This window comes from Sorex araneus, chromosome 2 (genome assembly GCF_027595985.1).
Source record: "Sorex araneus isolate mSorAra2 chromosome 2, mSorAra2.pri, whole genome shotgun sequence".
Lineage (NCBI taxonomy): Eukaryota > Metazoa > Chordata > Mammalia > Eulipotyphla > Soricidae > Sorex > Sorex araneus.
In genome coordinates this window covers 151,449,597-151,472,980 of record NC_073303.1, presented here as the reverse complement: position 1 = coordinate 151,472,980, position 23,384 = coordinate 151,449,597, and the positions used below count along the sequence as shown (strand labels likewise).

The window sequence follows — 23,384 nt, the reverse complement described above, 5'->3', positions numbered from 1 at the left end:
AACCTCAACTGAAGATTTTGGGCTATGCTCCTTTGACAAAGGACTTTTGTGTGCAAGTTGATGTGTTCATTGACAGTTTTCGTGAAGTTAGGATAGGGTGGGTTAGTTAAGCATTAACATATAGTAACTAAGATGATCAGGGAGTTCTTCGGAGGAATGAATTCTATCAATTGTGGCCAAAGGACAATGCATGGAATGGTTAAAAAAAAATAACAGCGGCTGCCGCTCTGGAAAGAGGCCACGCCCACTTTAGGCCACGCCCCCTAAGATGAGGACACGCCCCTATGCAGCGGAGTGGGGAATTGGTCAGGATCCGACAGTGGCAGCGGAAAGGTGCCAGGCAGGGGCTTCAGGAGAAGCCCCGGGCGGAGGCGGGGAGGGGGCTTCTCTGCGCTGAGGCAGGCTCTCCAAGGGATTGCCTGTTTACCTGCAGGATGGAGATTGGTCAGGATCCGACGGCGGCGGCGGAAAGGTGCCAGGCAGGGGCTTCAGGAGAAGCCCCGAGCCGAGGCGGGATACCTTCATTTTAAAAAATTAACTATTGTATTTTCAATTAATCATCTTCAGTACTTTTATAACAAAGTTTGAATTTAAAATGTAAATAATTACAAATAAGAATAAATTAAAAAAACAGAAGAGAATGGAAAGCAACTAAGGAAAAACTTTAGAAAAAATAATGGAGTCCGTTACTATATTCTTCAGTCTTTGTGTGTTTATGTGTTTGTGTGTGTGTGTGTGTGTGTGTGTGTATCTGTTACCAAGAATTAAACCCAAGACTTTATTCATGTGAACACATGTGCACTCTATCACTGAATCACATAAAGAGCCCCAAGAATGGTATTTTAATGCGGGTGGAGGGGGGGAATCCGAAAACAAAACAAAAAAAAACCTTTATCAGTAAGAACCAGAAATCAGAAATAGGAAGCAAAACCTTAAGATCAAGTGAACAAGTGGAAATATATATCAGATTTGGTTCTTTACTAAATTAATAATTAGGTGATAATTTGCAATTGTTTTCAAGTCACATATTACTTCCCTACCCATGTCCCCAACAGATAAATATATCAAATATTCAATTAAAAACTCCAAAAAAGCAATGATGTCTATATACTGAGATTCACAGTTTCTGGATTTATTTTTCCACCACTCAAACTGTGAATCATGGCTATCATATGAGAATGTTTGTTCAACTCCTCTTGTTGAAGTTTCACCATTGACTCTTTCTCTTCCAAACGACCTTCTAACTGAGCCTTCTGAACCTCTAAGGAGGAAGCCTAAGAAATTGGTGAGAAGAAAAATTAAGAAAAAGAACTGAACAAGTTACTAGCATGTTTTCTTTAATAGTAATTTTAAGATGTCCTTACTTTTCAATTCGAAACACAATTATTTAAAATGACACATTACAAATATGTATACACTTAAATTATAAGGTGAGCTTTAAAGTCAATGTTAATTCTGTATGAAATACATGTTACTACTTACAGTTACTACCAAGCCAAACACATGGAACAATTAGGACGTAACATTAAACTTTGTGCCTCTTCTGTCACTACGCTCTGTAGTATTTCAGTTCTTTTAATCCTCGTCTGATATTAACTTAGTGGTAGTAGATAGATAAGAAACCACTATCAGTTACCAGGTAAAAAAATGCAACCATACTTTTCTATTAAGCTATATAACTGACATTGAACAATCTATCACCCAGTTTCATTTTTCCCTAAAGTCAGGAACTAGAAAATGTCTCAAAGAGACTTTTGCAAATTATAAAGCTCTAAAAAATAAGAGCTGTGTAATTGTTACTATTTACTCTTATAAGCAGAGGTGCTTATACATTATCTGCATATATTATCTGCATATATCTATACAAATATTTGTATGTGATACCAAGAACTGACAAACCCTTTCTGTATTCATTTGTTTTGTGAATTGTATTCAGTGGCGCTCAGGTCTGTACTCCTGGTAGGGCTTGGGACCATATGGAGTGCTGAGGATTGAACCCAGGTTGGCTGCATGCAAGGCAAGCAACCTACCCACTGTATCTCTCTAGCAGCTCTTTCTGTAATTTTTTCCCAAATGAAAACAGTAAGTGTTGGCATACAGTACACATTTAATACATGTTTAATTTGTTTTAAAATATGTAGATTTTCACACTGTGAGAATCATAATAATTAACTCACCTTGAAATTCTGCATGTTCTAAAATAAGTCACCAAACAGAATATTAATTTATCCAGTTTCATCTTTTTTCATGAAATACTTTTCATTTTATGGAAATGAGAATTCAATAGATTATTACCTTAATGCTGAGGTCTTTTCTCATCTGCTCTGTTCTGTTTAATTCTTTCCTAAGGATATCAATGGCTTCTTCTTTATCTGCTGTTTCTTTTTGCAAAACTTTAATGTTTTCCTCTTGTGCTCTTGTTTTCTGCTGCAAGTCTTAACGAAAACAGCATATAAAAGTTTGAAAGTTTTATATTGGCATCATCCAGAAAAGATTTAGTACTTTATTATTATTTTTTTTTTACTTTTGGGGCCACACCCAGAGATGCTCAGGGGTTACTCCTACCTCTGCACTCAGGAACTACTCCTGGAGGTACTTAGGGGACCATATGCTTAGGGGACCATATGGAATGCCAGAAATTGAACCCAGGTCAGCTTCGTGTAAGATAAATGGCTTACTTGCTGTACTACTGCTCCAGCCTCCAAGATTTAGCAAATTTTATAAGACAAGATTTAACTAAGAGAAAGTATCTTACTAGAGCACTTGTGAAAAACAATTCTTCCCCTATGTCAGTCAATATTTTGCAGAAAAAAATCAAATATCCAAGCCTTTCCTTTGTCTGCTATTCTAGATATAATATGTAGCAACTAGAAGGACAATTCTCAGTCTGAGAATTAGACAAGGAAGGGAGAATATGAAATATCATACAGATGAATAACTATGCTCAAAGCAAATGAGTTAGAACAAAAATGTTTTTGTGGATTATTTTCACAGTTATCATAAAGAAGCTGGTAACTAAAAGTTACCTAGCACTGCCACCTGCTGTTACATTTGTTTAATATTTTTATTTTATCAAAAGCAATAATTTCCTACAACCTCAAGATTCCTAGCCTTAATTGTTTTCCATCTGACTAATCTAAATTGCTCTGTGAAAAATTAAAGATGGGATATCTTTATAAATCAATACCATAAATGTGAACACTTTAAACCATGTTACATAAACTATAAAAAATTATGAAAGCTACTAAATATAATTGTTACCAACTGTTTATAAACTGCCAAATTATGAAGTGAACTATAGGTTAATATTGATGAAAAGGGTCCTAAAATATCAAAGCATGGAAAGGAAATATATTTATTCAAAGAAGCAATAATAATGAAAAAGTAAAATAAAAACTGGTTATACCCCTCCCTCAACAATTAAGTTAAGCCACATTCCACCCCTCTCCTCTCTACCCCAGGGGGGATTCCTGCCTGGCTGGCTCCTTGGATTCATTCTTCACAGTAGCCAGTACCCTCCACCCTGCTTGCCCACTATTCTTAAGAAAATATGGAGTGGTGACAGAAAAAAAAAAAAAAAGATGCAATAGAGACAATTGTTAAATAAGCTACTTACTTGCTAGTTTACATTCTCGGTCTACTAGTTGATTCTGAACCTCTTTTCTCTGTTCTTCTTTCTCTATTAATTGGGTAATAGTTCTGAAATTATTAAAAAAAAGAAAACATAAACCGTGTTATTTCCTAAGTACCATAAAATTGAAATAGTAATTACTCTTAAATTTTGCTAGTTATACATTCTATGCCAAAAATAGGTTAAAACTTATTTTTTATTTGTAAAAAATTTCTACTAGTATAAATTGTTCTTTTAAAAATCCAAAATAATTGAGAGATTTTTACTTTTCATTTTGTTGCTTGAGTGACTCATTCAACTTTTTTACTGTCTCAATTTGCTTATTCAGAGAATCACATGTGATCTGTAAATCTTTATTCTTCTTTTCAACAGTTTCATTCCTGGAAAGATAAGATAAATTGATATCTTTATGGACAAAAATGTGATGGAGAAAAGTGTATTCTTTATTATTACTTTTAATCAGACTGCATATATTGAAGATAAAAACAAGAGGAACACAGATTAGCCCTAGAAAACAGGAAAGATAAGTCTAGCTGATTAAGGCAGTGAAATTAAGCTCAAGACTGACCCGACTATTAATGGTATCTCAAACAATTAAACTTGGACAAAATTATTGGAGGAAAAGGTCATGTTTGGAAATTTTTTGCCACTAAATTTTCCAGGTGTGACATACATTTTCTACCCTACCCTGTTACTGGGCAAATAAGCCCATGTATACTGTAATATTAAATATCTTTCTCATTTCTCTATAAGTAGTACAAAACAGTTGAATATTTTTTCAACCTTTAACCAATTGTAAATTAGAAATCATGACAAGTAACAAGTTAACCAGGGTGCTTTTATTTTTATTGTTTAGTAGAGACTACATAACTGTTTTCTGGTCTTATAATTCAGCAGTTTTACTGTGTTAGTTCACTAACTATGATAGTAAAACTCAGCATTGTTACTGTGTTAGTATATAAAAAACAGCATTTTTGGATGTTTGGTAATATTTATAAAACCACATAACCTTTTACCTAGCAATTCACTTATGAACATTTATTCACTTTTAAGAATTACTATACCCGTAGAGTCACTCATAAATGAACTATGCTAAACAACTTAATGAGAAATACTGATACAAATTAAGACAAGAGATAAACACTAACACCCAATTTCCAAGTTATCAGGCTGAATTATATGAAACTGTTAATATTCAACTATTTTTTATCTTCAGAAACAGCTAATTAATGTGGTTCAACTTAATCTAACTGTGCCAAATCAATAATTCAATTATTTATGAATGCCTAATTGTATATAAACACTTCTAAATTCTAAGACTCTGCTAGTAAACAAAACAGAATAAACTTGTCCTTAGCATTAACATCATAGACGACCAATGACTCTAAGAATAAATAAAAGTTGTGGCCAGAGGGATAGTACAGTGGTGCTTACTTTGTATGCACCCAACCCAGATTGAATCCCCACCATCCTATAAGGTTCTACTGCCAGGAGTGATCCCTGAGCGTAGAGCCAGAAGTTGGCCCTGAACACTGCTGGGTGTGGCCTAAAATACAAAACAAATAAAGTAAATTCAATTGGCAGAGAAATAAAGGGACTAGTATTCTGTTTCCATCTTTTGATAATGAGTTTGAGTAAGCAACACTTCATTATGACTTCTGCTTTATCTTCTATCTATATGAAGGTTATGAAAGGATTTTAGGGCCACAGAAAAGAAATGCTTATATTCATTCTAGATTCTGACCTTACACAGAAAGTTTTACTCTAAATTATTTCTTTATACAGGTGAACGCTGAAGGGAAAGAACCATAGAATAGACATTGGGCAGTAACAGCATGTAGATACAGTTTGAATTTAGTCATGTCTTCTGAGTGGAGTGATAATCACATAGGTTTTTGGGGTTTAAATAACAATTATACTAGAGTGGCTCCTGAAAGCAAATTGTTGCTATTTATAAAGAGATGAGTGAATTAACTTTTTGCTTTATCTATAGGCAATGTATACATATAGACTACATTTTCAGAATAAAAATATTTCTTGAACAACCTAACATGTGAACTTGCTCCAACAGTATGTAGAGCTAGATTTGATTCAACTTTTATCTTTGAGATCTGAATATAAAGATTATCAAAAGTTACCCTATGGCCAAGTCAGAAAGGTGTCATGAAGAGCAATACCAGCAGCTCAATCCAGGTGCACTGAGCAGAGAGTTCAACAGAGGGAATAGGGAAAAAGACTAGAACATAGAAGAATAAGAGCTAGCCTTGAAATCTATTGGGCATATAAAAATGATTCTGGAAAATTTTCCTGAATCTCTAGGATATGCAGAGGCGGGGCATATGGGGTGTGAAGGGTAAAAGCTTCTAAGGATATCACATCAGCTCAGACAAAAAGAAAAATATGATTTTTAGTCCCCACACTCTCAGGCCCAGCCTCAAGCATGAGTGAACATATTCCTGGAACACGCAGCCGCATACATCATAAGACACTCCCTATCCATTTTTCATAAAATCATAGAGGGAAATATATATATATATATATATATATATATATATATATATATATATATATGCCTCTCGGAGAGCCTGGCAAGCTACTGAGAGTATCCCGCCCATACGGCAGAGTCTGGCAAGCTCCCTGTGGCGTATGATACGCCAAAACCAGTAACAATAACAGGTCTCATTCCCCTGACCCTGAAAGATCTTCCAATCATTGGGAAAGACGAGTAAGGAGAGACTGCTAAAATCTCAGGCTGGGACAAATGCAGACATTATTGGAGCCCATTCGAGTAATGACAGTGATATAGTGATATAGGTATGACAGTGATATAGTGAATTCACCTCTGAAGAAGTTCCATGTAGGATTTTGTTAATATTTCATGTTCTTCAGCCACAGACTCCAATTTCCTATTATGTTGAAAGAGTTGCTCTATATCACTCTGGGCTCTTTCTGATTCAACTTGCTGAGACTTCAGCAACATACCAAGTTCTTCATTTTTCCTCTCAACATCTCTCAACATACTGGCAAGAGTTCGTGCCTAAAAGAAATGGAATAGACTTTCATCTATTGAATATGCCCAAGTTTTCACTCCTTACAATTTTTTTTTTACCAAGTATCTAATAGGCTAGCATGTTTTGGGTTACTTAAGTTTATTAGTTGCAATATATACTTTTTTTTTTTTATTTTATTTTATTTTTTTTTTATAGTTTATTTTTAATTAGTGAGTCAACGTGAGGGTACAGTTACAGATTTATACATTTTTGTGCTCATGTTTCTCCCTTACAGAGTTTGATAACCCATCCCTTCACCAGTGCCCATTCTCCACCACCAGTAAACCCAACATCCCCACCCCCCCTTCCCAGTCCCGTCTCCCCCCACCCCACCCTGCCACTATGGCAGGGAATTCCCTTTTGTTCTCTCTCTCTGGTTAGGTGTTGTGGTTTGCAATAAAGGTGTTGAGTGGCCATTGCGTTCAGTCTCTAGTCTATATTTGGCCCGCATCATCTTTCCCCCACATGACCAACAACCACATTTTACTTGCTGTTCCCTTCTCTGAGTAATTGCAATATATACTTACTAATAACTACTAATTAATATAACTACTAATAACTCTGACAGTGAAAGTTTTTATTTCTTCCTTCTGTTTTATTTAATAGATTATTCTGATGAAAACAACTGTAAGAGGATCAGATCAATCTATTTCCATTACATTCATGGAAATTAACAAAACTGTAATAACATGAAGGAAGCTCTACACATTTCAACAGTACTCAATTAAAAAGTATGTGAGTCTAAAGGCTAGTTTAAGGGGTGGAGTGATGCTTTTAAGTGCAGAAGGCCCAAGTACAAGCCGATCCAGGTGAGCCTGCCTCCAGCGGACATTTCTGGATCTAGTCTGGAACAGGAGGCAGAGCCTCTTCCTCCTTCAACATCTTCAAAATCCTTCAACGTCCTCCCAGGGTTCTAACTATGAAGACTTACCCTCAGCAAAGCAAGAACATTAGAAAACTAATGGGGAGAATAGTTAGGAGCCAACTTTAATGAGCAAAATAGTATCACCCGAGATACAACATCAACAAGCTCAGTAAATCCTCTGACAATAAACTCAATGACACTATAATGAGTGAGGGTCTTTAATGAATTCAAAGAAATGATGGCACAGGTAGCCAGCAAAACACAAAAAGTAGGAGTTGAAGTGAAAAAACTAACTATAATCAGAAATTACAGAAATGAAGAGCATGGTAGGTATTTTTATATTTGGGGGAAAAAAAAGGCATTTGGCATTTAGAGTATAGCCACAAACACTAAATTATAAAGTTTGGCCACAACAGTTTTCTCATTTCAGGTAAGAATTAAGAATAATATCCAAGCTACACCATAGTTGCTTACATGAACACATAGTAAATTAAGATAGCAGTGAAATAAGCTAGCACAACAAAATCTTTATATTAAACACAGTATATAAAAAGAAACAAAAAAAAACCTGACATAAAGTACTAAAACAGCAGAAAAGCAATTGAAAGTAAATTACCAGGCCCCAGAATTACTTAGATGAAAGCCAGAAACAAATACTTTTATTTTTATGACAGTCTGTAAGTGGCAATGCCTAACTAGTGTTCGTTTTATGATTTTTCCAGTAACGTGGATAAAGCAATCTATTCTCTACCTGAATACAAGACATGTCTAAAAACATAAGCATGTAGTAAGAGAAGAGGAAAATGATTTTAATATCAGTAATTTACATTCTGAGAATTTATAATACATTCAACATACTTGTCAAGATAAATCCATAAAAATTCAAAAACGATTTCATTCCTATGCCATAGGAGGCCTGTCAGAAAAATTTAAAAGGTATTTTACTTGTCACTGATTTTAATACCTCTTAAAAAAATACAACTTTATTGAAAATAATTCATGGTAAATAATATCAGGTTGCCTATATTCCATTTGTTTGCTGAGAATTTCCTGTAATTGTGAAAATCTCATTTTGTACACACATCTATTTATATACAAGTCACTAGTGACTTAACAATGACGATATTTTCTGATGTCTTTAAGGTGTCTTCATTATTATACAAAGTTTATAAAGTGTAATTACAGAAACCTGGATAGTACAGCCTACTATACATCAAGGACCAGGTTGTATATAGTCTCTTATTAATTAAAACATCTTCAAATGATGATGATCATGTATGTACATATAATACAATACAAAACTTTCCATGTACCACCATGAGAGGCGTTTTACAAGGTTCTGGAGATACAGAATAGTCTCTGATAACAAGGGTGGGAGGGAAAGAGGTGTTATCTAGAGGGAAGCATAGGATATATCTATAGAGGAAAAACTGCCACACAGTGATGTGCAAGAAAAATAAAGAAAACTCTATAGTACATGAACTTTAAATAGAAAGTAGTTTGAATATAAACTAAAATTTGAAGTTAAGAGAAAGAAAAAGGTATTTCAGATAAGAGCAAGTCTAAGAAAGGAAATATAAGTGTATGATAAGTTTCACAAAGTGCAAAGTAACCTGACATAGCAGACAGCAAAGAACACAAAGAAATGCAAAGAGATTTGGAAATGAATGTGGTTAAAAATCCTCATAAGTCAAACTACTTAAGCTTCTTAGAGCAATGGTGAGCCATTCCTCAGTCATTTAGTACAGGAACAATAGGATTAAATTACTGTCTGAGAGATCACTGTAAAGGTAGACTCAAATACAAAAGAGGTTGATTTTTGGCTGTGATTTGTGGATGGCTAAGAAGAGAGCACTAGATTAAAGGTAAAACAGCTGATTAGAGGCTCTACTGTGATAAATATTAAAATGAAAAGAATCTAATCCCTAGCAAAGAGTGGCACAGTAAAATGACAGAAAAAAAAAGTAATATTTAGAAAGTAAAATCAACTGGACTTGGTAATTAACTGTAAACAGAAAACTGTGGTTTCGAAGTTTCTAATTTGGAAAACTCCAAAAGTTATAGGGGGATGGATGAGAAGGAATACACTTTAAAAAGGGAAAGGTGATGATATGCTAGTTCTGAAATTTCCGTTAAATATTTCAGTGGGGTTAAACAAGAGACATTTATGCTTAGGAAAAAGTCTGAGCTTAGCATATAAAATTGGGGAGTTAATATTTTGATAAAGGTTAAAATCAGAGATCACTTAAATAATGAAGAAGCTTAGAACATAAAACTGGAAAAATCCAACATTTAAGAGTTGACTGGGAGGATGGGATCTGAGGGTAGGAGGAAACCTTTAAGAATATTAGAATAGGGGCTGGAGAGATAGCACAGCGGGTAGGGCGTTTGCCTTGCATGCGGCCGACCCGGGTTCAAATCCCAGAATCCCATATGGTCCCCTGAGCATGGCCAGGGGTAATTCCTGAGTGCAGAGCCAGGAGTAACCCCTGTGCAGAGCCAGGTGTGACCCAAAAAGCAAAAAAAAAAAAAAAAAGAATATTAGAATAGAACAATTATCAGGGTGGAAAGCAAATTAGAAGATAATGATAAAAGTGAAACTAAATGGGAGAGTTTCAAGATATAGGAAATAGTCATGTCAAATATTGAGAACAATTTAATAGCAAATATAACTATTAATTTGTACATACTGTACTTCATTTGTTCTTCCTGCTAATTAGACACATCTTTATGTAGCACATACCTCAGATTCAGCCTGGGTCCTCTGACAGCGATACTGAGCGATCAATCTATCTGCTTGTGCAAGGGCGAGAGCTTTTGCTTCCAAGAGATCTTGTAGCCTGCTTTCTTTAGACTGTAAAGACAACATACCATTCATTTATCTCCATCATATAGAAAAATATCTATTAAAACTTAATTATTGCAGTTAAAATAAGCTTCTACTCACAGCTAATGTAGACAGTTTCGTCTCATACACATCCATTATGTCAGATATTCTCACATCATTAATCTGATCCTTTACCTAGGTTTTAATATTAAGAATCAGAAAATAAATGAACTCAACACAAGCAACGAAATTTCTACTATGAAACAAATTCATTAAAATACAATGATTGTCACTGTCACTGTCATCCAAAATACAATGATTAACAAATTAAAATTTTTTTTATCTGTGGAAATTTCTTTAACTAGATAGACAAGGTGGGTTGACTTTGGGGGGACTAAGAATGATAGCAAACATTAAAATGTTGGAACTTTATGGTTGAATTTTCCTTCCTTTCTAACCTTTCCAGGATATGTTATTTTTTAGAGTAGAGGTTAAGATTTTAATGTTCAAATTCATATCTAAGTTGTTTAAATATGTTGTAATCAGGATTAATATTAGTGGATGCTTTTTTTTTTCCCCAAAAAATGTAGTGGGCTGCAACTATTACCTGAAGTTTATTTCTAAACTATGACTTAAAAGGTCATAAATTAACTCTGCTTGATTTTACTTTTCATTGGAAGAGGTTGAGGAGTGCTGGAGAATGAAACCAGGACCTCACAAGTAGGCACTCTACAGCTGAGTTGCACCCTTGACTTCTAGAAACCAATTTTGGGACTGAAAAAAACAGGATGTGACAATTGTGTGGTGAAATATAATATGTACCAGCCAGAAATTCATTTATAATTTATCACTCACCACCACTCCAGACTGAAGTTTCTCTATCAATTCTTCAATGTTCAAGCCAGGAACTTTGTCTTTCAAAAGTGGTGGAGTTAAACTCTTTACTGATGTTAGGAAACTGTTATTTAATGGTTGCAAAGGCATTCTTTTGGACATATGTTCTGTTTCCTGCTGTCTGTAGGCATTATTTGCTGCTATACTTTCACCAAGTCTTAATGGGAATGAAAGAGAAAAAGAAATTCATTAAAACACAATACAATGAAACAGCTGGTATAGATTTACAGAACTGTTTAAGAGGGTCTTTATGAGAAATGAGTCTGCAAGTATTTTTTAAATTATCTTGAAATATGATTAAAGTGGGGGTTGAATAAATTATTTATGGTCAGAGTAACTTTTTGGTAACTATGATACTTTGTAATGACAATTTCACTTTTGGAGGCACTAGAATTAGTATGACAATATGGATTACGTGTAAAAATTAAGTAAAACATTACTGGTAAAAATAATCCTCCCACCATTAGCAACATCATTTAGATGTTATATTTGTGCCCTGTCTTTCTCATTTCTCACTCAATATATTCTTGCTAATCACTTTCATTCTTCCTCATCCATTTGTACCCGATACAGTGATTTTGTGTAAGTTGTTCTCCTGTGTGTCTGATGCCAGGGACTGAATTCAGGACCTCACATGTGGAAGGCAAGTGTAAATGAGCTATTCTTTTACCTACACTAGTTCTGCATAGTATTGGCTCCCTCTAGCCAGTTCACTATCAAATTCACAATCTTAGAAAGGGTTCTCCAAATACAGTGATATATACAGCATGATGATACAACAGAACATTCAGTGGTGTTTAGGGTCTACTCCTGGCTCTATGGTCAGGAGTTACAGTGTCAAGTTTCAGTGTCAAGTTTCAAACCATTGTTGAAGATACCAGCCCATGCAAAGCAAATGCCTTAATTTCTGTTCTTTCTAGCCCTGAGACAAGTCATTAAACTAGTCTCCCTACAAGAATATAAACTTCACTGAAGGAGTATTCCCAATAGAATTTATTGCACTATTAGAAATATCTAAGGCCTGGCACATAGCTGGTCTTTACCAGCTATGATTTTTAAAAATGTTTACATAGAGGCTAGAGAGAGAGTACAGTGAGTAGGGCACTCCTCTTGCATGTAGCCAACCCAGATTTCATCCCTGGTACACCATGTGGTCCTGATCCCTGGCAGGAGTGATTCCTGAATGCAAAGTAAAGAGTAAGTCCTGAGTGCACTGGGTGTGGGCAAAAAACAAAACAAAAAATTTACATAGAACATACACACACAGAATAAAAAAATTCATGTCTAAGATAATGTACACAAAAGCATAAATGAACATAAATAATGTAGTTGGACATAAATAAACTTGAGTGGTTAGTTTGTCCCAAAATAAAGCTATTGTTAGATTGTCCCAAAATAAAGCTATTCAATACACATACCAAAAACTGTCAGTATACTGTAAACTGGTAGGGAAAATGAATCATTTTTACATTGAAGTTTAGGGGTTCTGCATCTGTCAGACTACTGAAGATGAGGTAAGAACATTACCAGAAAAGCAGCTTTATAGACTACTTCTTTCAGTTTGAGAAGTCCGCCTTCCCCATTTGAACATTTGTCAGAAAATATTTACAATATTTACAATATTACAATAATTTACAATAAAATGACATTTTGAATTATGTCTCAGATTTTATATTCAGCGTATCTTTAGCTTATTACTTAAAATGATTACTTTTGATTTTGGGGCCACACCCTCTGGTGCTCAGGAGTTACTCCTGTCTCTCCGATCAGGGATCATTCTTGGCAGCTTGGGGGTGCCCAGGATCAAATCTGACTTGGCCGTATGCGAGGCAAGGCTCTACCAGCTGTACTATTGCTCCGGGCCGTCTTATGACTTATAAATATTCATTCTGAAAAATCATTTGCTGCTAAGTCAACTAATAGGAATTGCAGATAAAGTGTTTTATTTTTACTTTGGGGATTTTTGGTCACCCCCAGCTGTGCACAGGTCTTACTCCCAGCTCTGAGCTTCCTGGTGGTGGTTGGTGCTGGGGGTGGGGATGGAACAGGAGTTGGCCACGTGCAAGGGAAGTATCCTATCCTCTCGTCCTGATTAAAGTACTGATTTAGGCTAGACAGGTCACGGAATACATAGCAATCAACCCTGATCTTGGAGCATGAATGTAGAGAGATAATATATACATTATGAAAAGAAATTACTATAGCCTTGTTCTATTAACATTTTACTTTTAAAAAGCAGGTTACTATATCTACTGGCTATAGTTTTCTAATCCCTGGTATATAGAGATATTACTTACTTAACCAACTGTTCAAAGTTATTCAAAATGCTTTTGCAAGTTCATATATATAAATCACTTAAAACCTAAAAAAAAAGCAACCTTATTACAAGACAATTGTTCATTATGCTCATGTAAAGAACCTCATACATAATTATATATGTTCTCTTAATGCCTGAAATTAATGAGCACAGTGGATAATTTTACTTTTCACTTATCCACTCTACTTTCTGATAGAAGCACAGGATATATATTTAGGAACCCATACCATATACTCCATCCCGACTTGTAGTCCATGTAATTTCACAGCTAAACCCTTCGGATTCTGTTCAACTAAGAAGAAAAACTCTAGCTATGGAGAAATTAAACTGGCAGGATATAAACTTCGTCTAGGCACAAGTTGTGAGAGACAAGCAGAGTATCATTATAATATATTTACCTGGACCTAGCTACACCCTGAGTGAGTATACTAGATTGTTTTAGTTATCAGAATTAGTGAAGCTGCAGGACCCCATCTTGCCTGGTGACTCTCTGTCACTTGTGACCTCTTCCTTGGTTCCCTGGACTGAGACTTCTATGCAGTCTGTAACCTCTTCCTGGGTTCCCTGCACCAAAGAAATCCTTCCCACACCCCTCTTGACAACACCACCCTTTCATCACCACCAATTTCAAGGGTTCTTGGGTCTCACAGATTTCCTCAAATATGTCTACTTTAACCCTGCTATACAAATGAATATATTAGACACTGAACTGCAGGACCAGTGAAATAGTCTAAGCAACATCATTAGACTAATAGGTTATAGAGTACTGCTTGTAGAAAAATAACAAATTAGGTCAGACCCCAGATACCTGGCACCTGAAACTCAAATCATAGCACCCATAAATCTTTAGAAACAATGGCAAAACAACTGATTTCACCTTACAGACAGGGACAGAAGTCCTGGCAAATCACTGAACTCAAACTCTCAAGCCTCATCAATAAAGAACTCAAATCAATGCTCTATGCAATGGCCATGGATCTAAAGTAATCAGTGGAAGAAAAATTCAAACAAATTAAACTGATCCACAGTATCAAAGAGCCCACTGATGGAACTGAAGGAGTTAAAATATAAAATAACAAATCCAAGCAACAGAATTCTACATGCAGGGGACTGTATCTGTCACATTGAAGACAAATTATGTCATCAGCAGGAAGTGAAAAAAAAAGTAAACAAATGGAAAAGAACTAAAATTCTTGATAGATAATAGCAAGAGAAATAATCTTCAAATCCTAAGAATGCCAGAGGAGAAGAAAAAGGTAAAGGAGAAGAATAGCTGGTCAAAGAAATAATAACTGAGAACTTTCCTGATATCCTGAGAGAGGCTCTAGCTCAGATTCAAGAGGTCCAAAGAGTACCCAACAAAATAGACTCAAAAGAAACGTCAAAACATAGTAATGAAAATAGTAAAATCAAAACTAATAAAAGCAGCGAGAGAAGAAAACCCTCAATTCTAAGGGAAACAACATAAGATATGCAACAGACTTTTCACAAAACATCTTAGAAGCCAGGAAAGAGTGGAATGACATATTTGAAGTACTAACTGAAGAACTTCCAGCCTGGAGTCAACTATCCCGCAAAACTATCATTTAGACTTGAGGGACCAATAAGAACCTTTTCAGACAAACAGGAGCTGACAGCATTTGCAACACATAAACCAATCCTGCAAGAATTATTGAAAAATCACTTATTAAAAAAAAGATTTGCAAAAACACCTCTCTCTCTCTTTTCCTTCCCTCCCTCTCATTCTCTTCTCCCTCCCCCCCACACCCACACACAATCTCTCAGAATGTTAATGGACTAAACTCCCTAGAAAAGGCATAGAATAGTTAGATCAGGAAAGAAAATCCATCCATCCATTTGCTGCCTACAGGAAACACACCTAACTCTTACACACCTAACTCTTAAGGCAAATACAAACAGAGTGAAAGGATAGAAATCAATCATTCAAGCCCCAATGGAAATAACAAAACAAAACTAAACAAAACTGGAGAGCTATACTTCTATCAGACCAAATGCCATTTAACATAAAGAAAGTAGTTAGAGATAATGATGAACAATATTTTTTAGTCAAGGTAATAGGTCAAGAAATACTGTTATCAATTATCTATGCACCAAATGAAGGCTCAGCAAACTTCATAAAGCTTCTGCTCACAAACCTAAAGAAACACATTAAGGAAAACACAATAGTAGTGGGTGACTTCAAAACACCAGTTTCCCAACTAGACAGATCAACAAGAGTCCTAAATGAGGAGCTGAAAGAACTGGGATTGTTGGACATATACAGGGTACTGTATACCCCCAAACAAGAACATGCATTCTCCTCTTAATGCACATGGAACACTCTACAGGATAATTAGTATCAGGGTATAACTCAAATATGCACAAACTTACAGATACAGAAATGTACAAACTAACTTCTCAGACCACAATGCCATGGAAGTAAAAATTAACTGCAGAAAGAAGATGGGGAAAACTTCCAACACTTGGAAGCTATATAAAACACTACAAAACAACAATTGGGTCAAAGAGGGAATCAAGGAAGAAATAAAAAGATTCCTTGAAATTAATGAGAATGAAACAAACTATTAGAATCTATGGAATACAGCAAAAGAATTTTAAGGGAGAAACTCACAGCAATGGTGGCCTACATCAAGAAAGAAAAAGCCTAATCAATAACATAGATACACATCTCAAAAATCTGAACAAATCTAAAAAATAGTAGGAAGAGGGAAACAATAAAAACTAGAGCAGAAACCAGTAACAGAGAAACCAAGAAAGCAATTAAAGAGAATTAATGAGGGGCTGGAGCAATAGCAGAGCAGGTAGGGCATTTGCGTTGCACGTAGCAGTCCCGGGTTTGATTCCCAGCATCCCATATGGTCCCCTGAGCACCGCCAAGAGTAATTTCTGATTGCAGAGCCAAGTATGACCCAAAAAGAAAAAAAAAAGAATTAATGAAAGTGTGATATCCAGGATACATAATGTATTCACAAAAATCAACAACAACGACAAAAAGTTCAAAAACCCTATCAAAAAATTGGGAGAGGAAATGAATACACACTTCTCAGAGGAAGACAGGCGGGTAGCCAGTAGGCACATGAAAAAATGCTCAGCATCACTTAACATCAGAAGAATCCAAATCAAGACAATGAAATACTATCTCACACTAGTGAGAAAGTCACATATCAAAAATAGTAGAAACAATCTGTGTTGGCGGAGATGTGTTGAAAAAGGAACTCATCCACTGCCGGTGGGAATGTTGTCGTTAATCCCCCTGTGGAAAACAGTATGGAGAGTTCTTAGTAAATTTAGAATTGAACTGTCACATGACCCAGCAACTTCACTTTTGGGCATCTATCCTCCAGGCCATAAAAACACTCTCTCAAAAGGACATATGCAGACCATTATTTATCGCTGCACTCAGCACAATGGCTAATACAAGGAATCCACATAGGTGTCCCAACAACAGATTTATGAAGATGTTTTATATATATACATACATGCGTATATATACATATATATATATATATATATATATATATAACTGAATCAATGGAATACTATGCAGCTGCAAGGAAATATGAAATCATGCAAGTGGCTGCAACATGGTTGGAACTGGAAAATATGTTGAGTGAAGCCAGAAGAAACACAGGGTATCACTTATCTGTGCTATATAGAATACTGGATGAGGAACTGGAGTAAAAGGGGGGTGTTTTTATCACCTTTGACCCCACTGTTTAGAGAAAAGGAAAAAAAATCTAGAGGGGATGAAGAAAACGAGAAAGTAATGTTACAGAATTTGAATTGGGGTTTCAGTTATATGGGTGATATGGGTGAGTGTTATAGCAATATATCTAAGACACAGACTCAACAAAAGTGAAAACAGGAGATCTGAGCTGCAATGAGATCTAAGCTGCAAACTTTGTAATGTCATGCCTCTAAAGTTAACAGGTGGGTATCACCATGTACAAAAGTCAGATCAAAATGGATTAAGGACCTCAACATCAGACCAGAATCCCTAAGGTACATTGAAGACAAGGTCGGCAAAACCCTCCACGACATTGAAGCCAAAGGTATCTTCAAAGCTGACACGCCACTGGCCAAGCAAGTGAAAACAGAGATAAATGAATGGGACTATCTCAAACTAAGAAGCTTCTGCACCTCAAGAGAAACAGTGACCAAAATACAAAGACAATCTACAGAATGGGAAAGGATATTTACGCAGTACCCATCCGATAAAGGGTTGATAACAAGGATATACAATCCACTGGTTGAACTCCACAAGAAGAAAACTGCCAACCCGATCAAAAAATGGGGTGATGAAATGAACAGAAGCTTTCCTAAAGAAGAAATCCGAATGGCTCAGAGGCACATGAGAAAATGTTCCACATCACTAATCATCAGGGAAATGCAGATCAAAACAACCATGAGATATCATCTCACACCACAGAGACTGGCCCACATCCCAAAAAACAAAAGCAACCGGTGTTGGCGTGAATGCGGGGAGAAAGGGACTCTTCTTCACTGCTGGTGGGAATGCCGACTGGTTCAGCCCTTTTGGGAAACAATATGGACGATTCTCAAAAAATTAGAAATTGAGCTTCCATTTGACCCAGCAATACCACTCCTGGGAATATATTCCGGAGAGGCAAAACGGTATAGTAGAGATGGCATATGTATTTCTATGTTCATTGCAGCACTGTTTACAATAGCCAGAATCTGGAAAAAACCAGAGTGCCCCAAAACAGATGACTGGTTAAAGAAACTCTGGTACATCTACACAATGGAATACTATGTAGCTGTCAGAAAACGTGATGTCATGAAATTTGCATATAAATGGATCAACATGGAAAGTATCATGTTGAGTGAAATGAGTCAGAAAGAAAGAGACAGACATAGAAAGATTGCACTCATATGTGGAATATAATGGAACTGAGAAGTACAAGTTGGCAACGATGCAACTTCTGGCAGATATCTCTCTGGACTTAGTTACTAAAATACTAAAATACAGAAACCCAAAACTGAGAGGCCGCTAAGTGTGGTCACTCAACCTCATACCTCTTCATCCTCAGCAATGGAAAACAAATTACCTAATGCTTCCTTTTCAGCAGGTCTGACTTTAGGGGAGAGACTCTTCAAACAATAATAGTGAGTTTTGTTGAAATATTGTATGCAATCAAAGTGAAAGTAAAGTGAAATTTATTAGTTACACAGGCGGGGGGGGCTAAGGGGGGGCTAGGGGCGTGGGGGGTTAGGGGTGTGGGGGTCGGGGTGGAGCTATACTGGGATTCTTGGTGGTGGAATATGAGCACTGGTGAAGGGATGGGTATTCGAGCATTGTATAATTGAGATTTAAACCTGAAAACTTTGTAACTTTCCACATGGTGACTCAATAAAAAATTAAAAAAAAACAAATAAAGTTAACAGGTGGGGATGGGGTGGAGATTGGGGTGGGGTAGCAATATGGAGACACAGGGGGAGGGAAGTTGGCACTGCTGGTGGGATTGGTGGTGAAATATTATATGCTTAAAACTCAACTATCAATAATTTTGTAAATCACAGCTCTTTTAAAAAAACTTACAATAAATGTTCAAATATATGCTAAAAAAAAAAAAAAGGAAAAAAAACAAACTGGAAGAAATTCCAGCACCATAAGATAGTGCAAATGATTACAACTCACCCTAAGGCAGGAAAATCTGGCAATGGAGCAGCTTCCAATAATATTCCCAGTCCAGACTGTACTTGTTCTCTATTGTCTGATGTTAAAGCAAAAGCCAAGGGAGTAATCAAGCGCGAATCCTAAGCAAACGCAGATATCAGAAAGTAAGAGGCAGGCAAAAAAAATTATGCCAGATCTTTTAGAATAAGGCAACTAACCAAGAGCTAACTAGGCAAATTATGAAGTGTTTCAGTGGTATTTAAAAGTATCTATTTGTCTCTACCATTTAACAAATGCATGTAAGTCAGTACAAACAACATTAACTTAACAAATTTAGCAAAGGCCTTCAGTTCTTCAATGAACTTAAACAATCCGTAACTCATAAGTGGCTTTGAAATATTTATTAGATGGAAAAAAATGTCACACAGTTACATAAAGTATGTTTTTCATCACCATTTTACATTAGTATTGTTAGCCAAAATTATCTATTAAAACCCGAAACACAATCAGCTTAAAACAAAAAAAAAAGCAAAGTTTTAGCAGGGAAATTATTAAAATGTGAACCCATGTAGCTGGAATGATAGCACAGTGACTAGGGCTATTCTTGTATGCAGCTGACCAGGTTTGATCCTTGGCACCCCATAGGGTCCCAAGCCCACTAAGAATGATCCCTGAGCAAAGAGCCAGGTGTAAGCCCCTGAGCACAGCCACGTGTGAGACCCCAAAATTAAATAAAATACAAATCTGCTATAATATCTAACATTGTACAATGCTGGGTGTCTTGTAGATATTCAAGTAAAACTGAATTCCACAAAATACTGAACAATGCTGTTCTCTAGATATTCAAATACAACTAAAAGCCACAAAACTGTATTAAGAGCTGGACTTTATTTCCATAACCCCTATAAAGTTTCCGAGCCCTTCTCGTGAAGGATCACTAATTCAGTTTTGTAGCCAGGAAAACTGGATCACTTAAAGGTGATAAACCTAAAGGTGATAAACCTCAGAGTGTATTGACTAATAAGCTATACAGTCAACTTCAGAATTCAGTCTCAGAATTACTGTGATTTTAAAGTGTAAGTGCTCCCTCTTCAATTTTGATTTCTATCCTGTTCATACAGGTACTAGAGTCATTTTGGTTAAGCTATTGTAGTGGTTTTAATGCATGAATTTTTTAAGTACATGTTGTAAACCAGGTTTTGTGGCTATTCAGGTAAATATTTAATAGAGCTCTTATTCAGCTACTACCATCAAAAATTTTGAGTCAGCTATTTTATGTATTCTTTCCAATCTTAAATACCAATCACAATAAAATTTCCTTCATTCAGATCTGTTTCTATCCCTTAATAGTCTACCCCAATCAATCCCAATCAAAAACAAAACCTCAAAACAAATACTCTTCTCTGTCACATACATATACAATGCCAGATAAAAGAAATGTACAGAATGACATAACACAACTATTATGAACATTCTATACATCAAAATCAGGAGAATTCCTGATAAATTGTGAAAAATAACAGTGTTGTAAAATATTACAGGTATCTTAAAATTTTTCTTCTGTTGGATAATTCTAGAAGATTGAAAATATTAAAAATGAAACACAGCATGAAGCATTTATATAAGAGTAAAATTCAGTGTTTGCATATTTTAACTCACCTGAAGAATTTTGTAGAAACTTACTTCCATACCAGGGACCAACTGTTTAAGTTTGTTCATCAAATTAAGAGTTTTCAAAATTACATCAGCAGCAAGTTTACTTTAAAAATATGTAAAAAATTATGTAAATTAGAGAACAACCAACAAACAAAACCCAAAAACGTTGCTTATAGCTTATCCATAGTTCCACAGAGAGGAAAAACACCCAACAACTTAGTTTTTAAACCTCAAGAAAGCTTATTTATTTTCAGAAATAAACAAACCATAGAGATTAACAACCTAAATAACTCCAGATCCAAAAGAACACACTGGCAAGGATCTAAACTTTGGCAAGTCTCCCCCCACACCTCAAATGTTGTCTATTACTGAAGGAAAAAAGGTGGCCACACAATTATATGAAATATGTTTTACATCACTAGTTTACATTAGTGTTGCTAGTCAAAATTATCTATTAAGAATTAAACAATACAATGTGCTTCAGCTTTCTGCTTCAAATTAGAAACAACATCAGCAAGATGAGCCATTTACCTTGTAGCTAGAATATACATAACACAAGGTAATTTTGGGCAATCAAACTGTCTAATACTAGTTTGTGAACAAACGACATAGGCATATTCTCACACCTGAACTGAAATGAAGTATAAAAAGAATGGAAAAAGAGTCCTTGATCTTGAAGAACAAAATTAATGACAATTATGACATTTATGAAAACGGGAACAAATTATATTGTTGCTCAGCATTAGCAGGTCCTCAAAGATTTGATGATAAACTAAATTCAGGTGGAAGAAGGGGGATAAATAGTCTTTAATCAGTGAAAATCAACCTGTAATCATAAGTCTTACATACTAAGATTTGTTATTAGGAACTCTTCAGCAGGGTTCTACTTACTTTTAATAGTTTTCTCACCTCCCCGCCCCCCAGTACTTACTCATTTAAAAACAAATTAAGTGAAAGTCAAAGAAAATTATTGAGGCAGTCAGTGTTGAAAAATGTTCCAAAACATAAAAAGGCCCTAAGAAAACCAGATTAAAGTGAGACAAAACAGGGGCCAAAGAGATAGTACATTTCTTTCCGAGTAGGGCATTTGCTTTGCATGTGGCCAACTCAGGTTTCCCATCATCCCATAAGGCCCCCCCAAGTACCATTAGGAGTAATTCCTGAGTGCAGAGCCAGGAGTAAACTCTGAGCATTGCTGGGTGTGCTCTCCAAACCCAAACCAAAACAAACAAACAAACAAAACCCAAAACAACAACAAAAATGAGACTGTAAAATTAAAATTCATAAATGTAAATCTTTCAGAAGAATGTTATATGAATATAATAAAAAGTTATACAAAAATGTTAATTCTCTGCTGAGTTGAATGAGAAAATATTCAAGGATGAAAGTCACTACCACTACTTTTTTTTGATTTTTATTAAGCTTGGTTTTCACTTTGCAATCTGGATTTCATGTACTCACCACAGTTCGGAATCTGCTACCTTTGTTCCAAACCCCAGATCAATCTTGCCATAAGTAAACTGTTGTTCTATCAGAGTGGTACATTTGATAGTAGTCAGAGTTTTAGCAATGTGCATTTTCAGTGTGTCATCTCCACAGAGAGGTAAGTTTTGTTAAGGAACACAAAACTCTCAAAAGAGCCTCTTTCTATAGAGAACACTTTACATTGATACTGTATTGCTTTTTAGGATGGTTTCATACAAAACATCACTACAATGAGGAAACTAAAGATCAGAGCATTGAAGTGACTAGTAAAGGGCAAGTGATGGACTGATAACAAGTTTCTAACTCTCAGGTAAGACAAAGAAAGAATCGGCTTCTTCATTGTACAGTATTTTTTGTTAGTAGGTATCAGAATGATTTTAATACTTGCTGAACTAAAAAAACCTTATTGTCCTAATTTTGTGAATATTTATAATTTTTTAAAAAAGTTTGGCAGAATTCAATAACATGAGATCCAAATATATTATAGACATCCCCAAGTTCAAATGAAGTAGTTATATATCTGTGCATCTGTGGTTTCCAGCTTTGGCTGGATTGTTGCAACAATGAAATACTCTTCTGCCAACATCCCATATTACCTTAATTAAAATAGAATTGCTGCAGATCAGGTTGAAGTGGCAGTTGAAGGACTTCTGAGCAGTGCTCAGGAGACTGGGTGCTCCAGACTATGATACTTAGCCAGCCAGACTGGAGGCTCAATGTCAGGATCCGAGAATGCAACACTATCCTGCAGGGGGATACCAAGGTTACCCCTGACAGTGCTTGGAGACTACAGGGCTACACGGGGTGAGGTCTGGAAGGCCTTAAATGCTGAGGATCAAACCTGGGTTGGCTCAATAGGCCAAACTGCTGTATTATCTCCCTGGCCTAAATCATCAAGTTTTTCAAAAAGGTCCTACAGGCGATTCTAATAAAAAACCAAGGTTGAGAATCACTGCTGTAAAGTCCTATTTCTCAACGTTTCTGTGATCTTACAGAACTG

The 23,384-nt window shown here is 35.8% G+C and overlaps 1 protein-coding gene across 1 annotated transcript in view; it reads right to left on the bottom strand.

Annotated features, from left to right (window-relative positions):
- Positions 1 to 1,020: 1,020 nt before the first annotated feature.
- CIP2A (cellular inhibitor of PP2A) overlaps positions 1,021 to 23,384 on the bottom strand; it is a 42,494-nt gene continuing 20,130 nt past the window's right edge. Inside the window, exons 11-21 of the mRNA XM_004606729.3 lie at positions 22,361 to 22,502; positions 20,903 to 21,002; positions 19,265 to 19,383; positions 11,229 to 11,424; positions 10,494 to 10,568; positions 10,290 to 10,400; positions 6,472 to 6,668; positions 3,898 to 4,011; positions 3,617 to 3,699; positions 2,296 to 2,435; positions 1,021 to 1,274 (exon numbers count right to left, since the gene is read on the bottom strand). Coding sequence (XP_004606786.2) covers positions 1,104 to 1,274; positions 2,296 to 2,435; positions 3,617 to 3,699; positions 3,898 to 4,011; positions 6,472 to 6,668; positions 10,290 to 10,400; positions 10,494 to 10,568; positions 11,229 to 11,424; positions 19,265 to 19,383; positions 20,903 to 21,002; positions 22,361 to 22,502 — 1,448 coding nt within the window. The 3' untranslated portion in view covers positions 1,021 to 1,103. The remainder of the gene's footprint in view (positions 1,275 to 2,295; positions 2,436 to 3,616; positions 3,700 to 3,897; positions 4,012 to 6,471; positions 6,669 to 10,289; positions 10,401 to 10,493; positions 10,569 to 11,228; positions 11,425 to 19,264; positions 19,384 to 20,902; positions 21,003 to 22,360; positions 22,503 to 23,384) is intronic.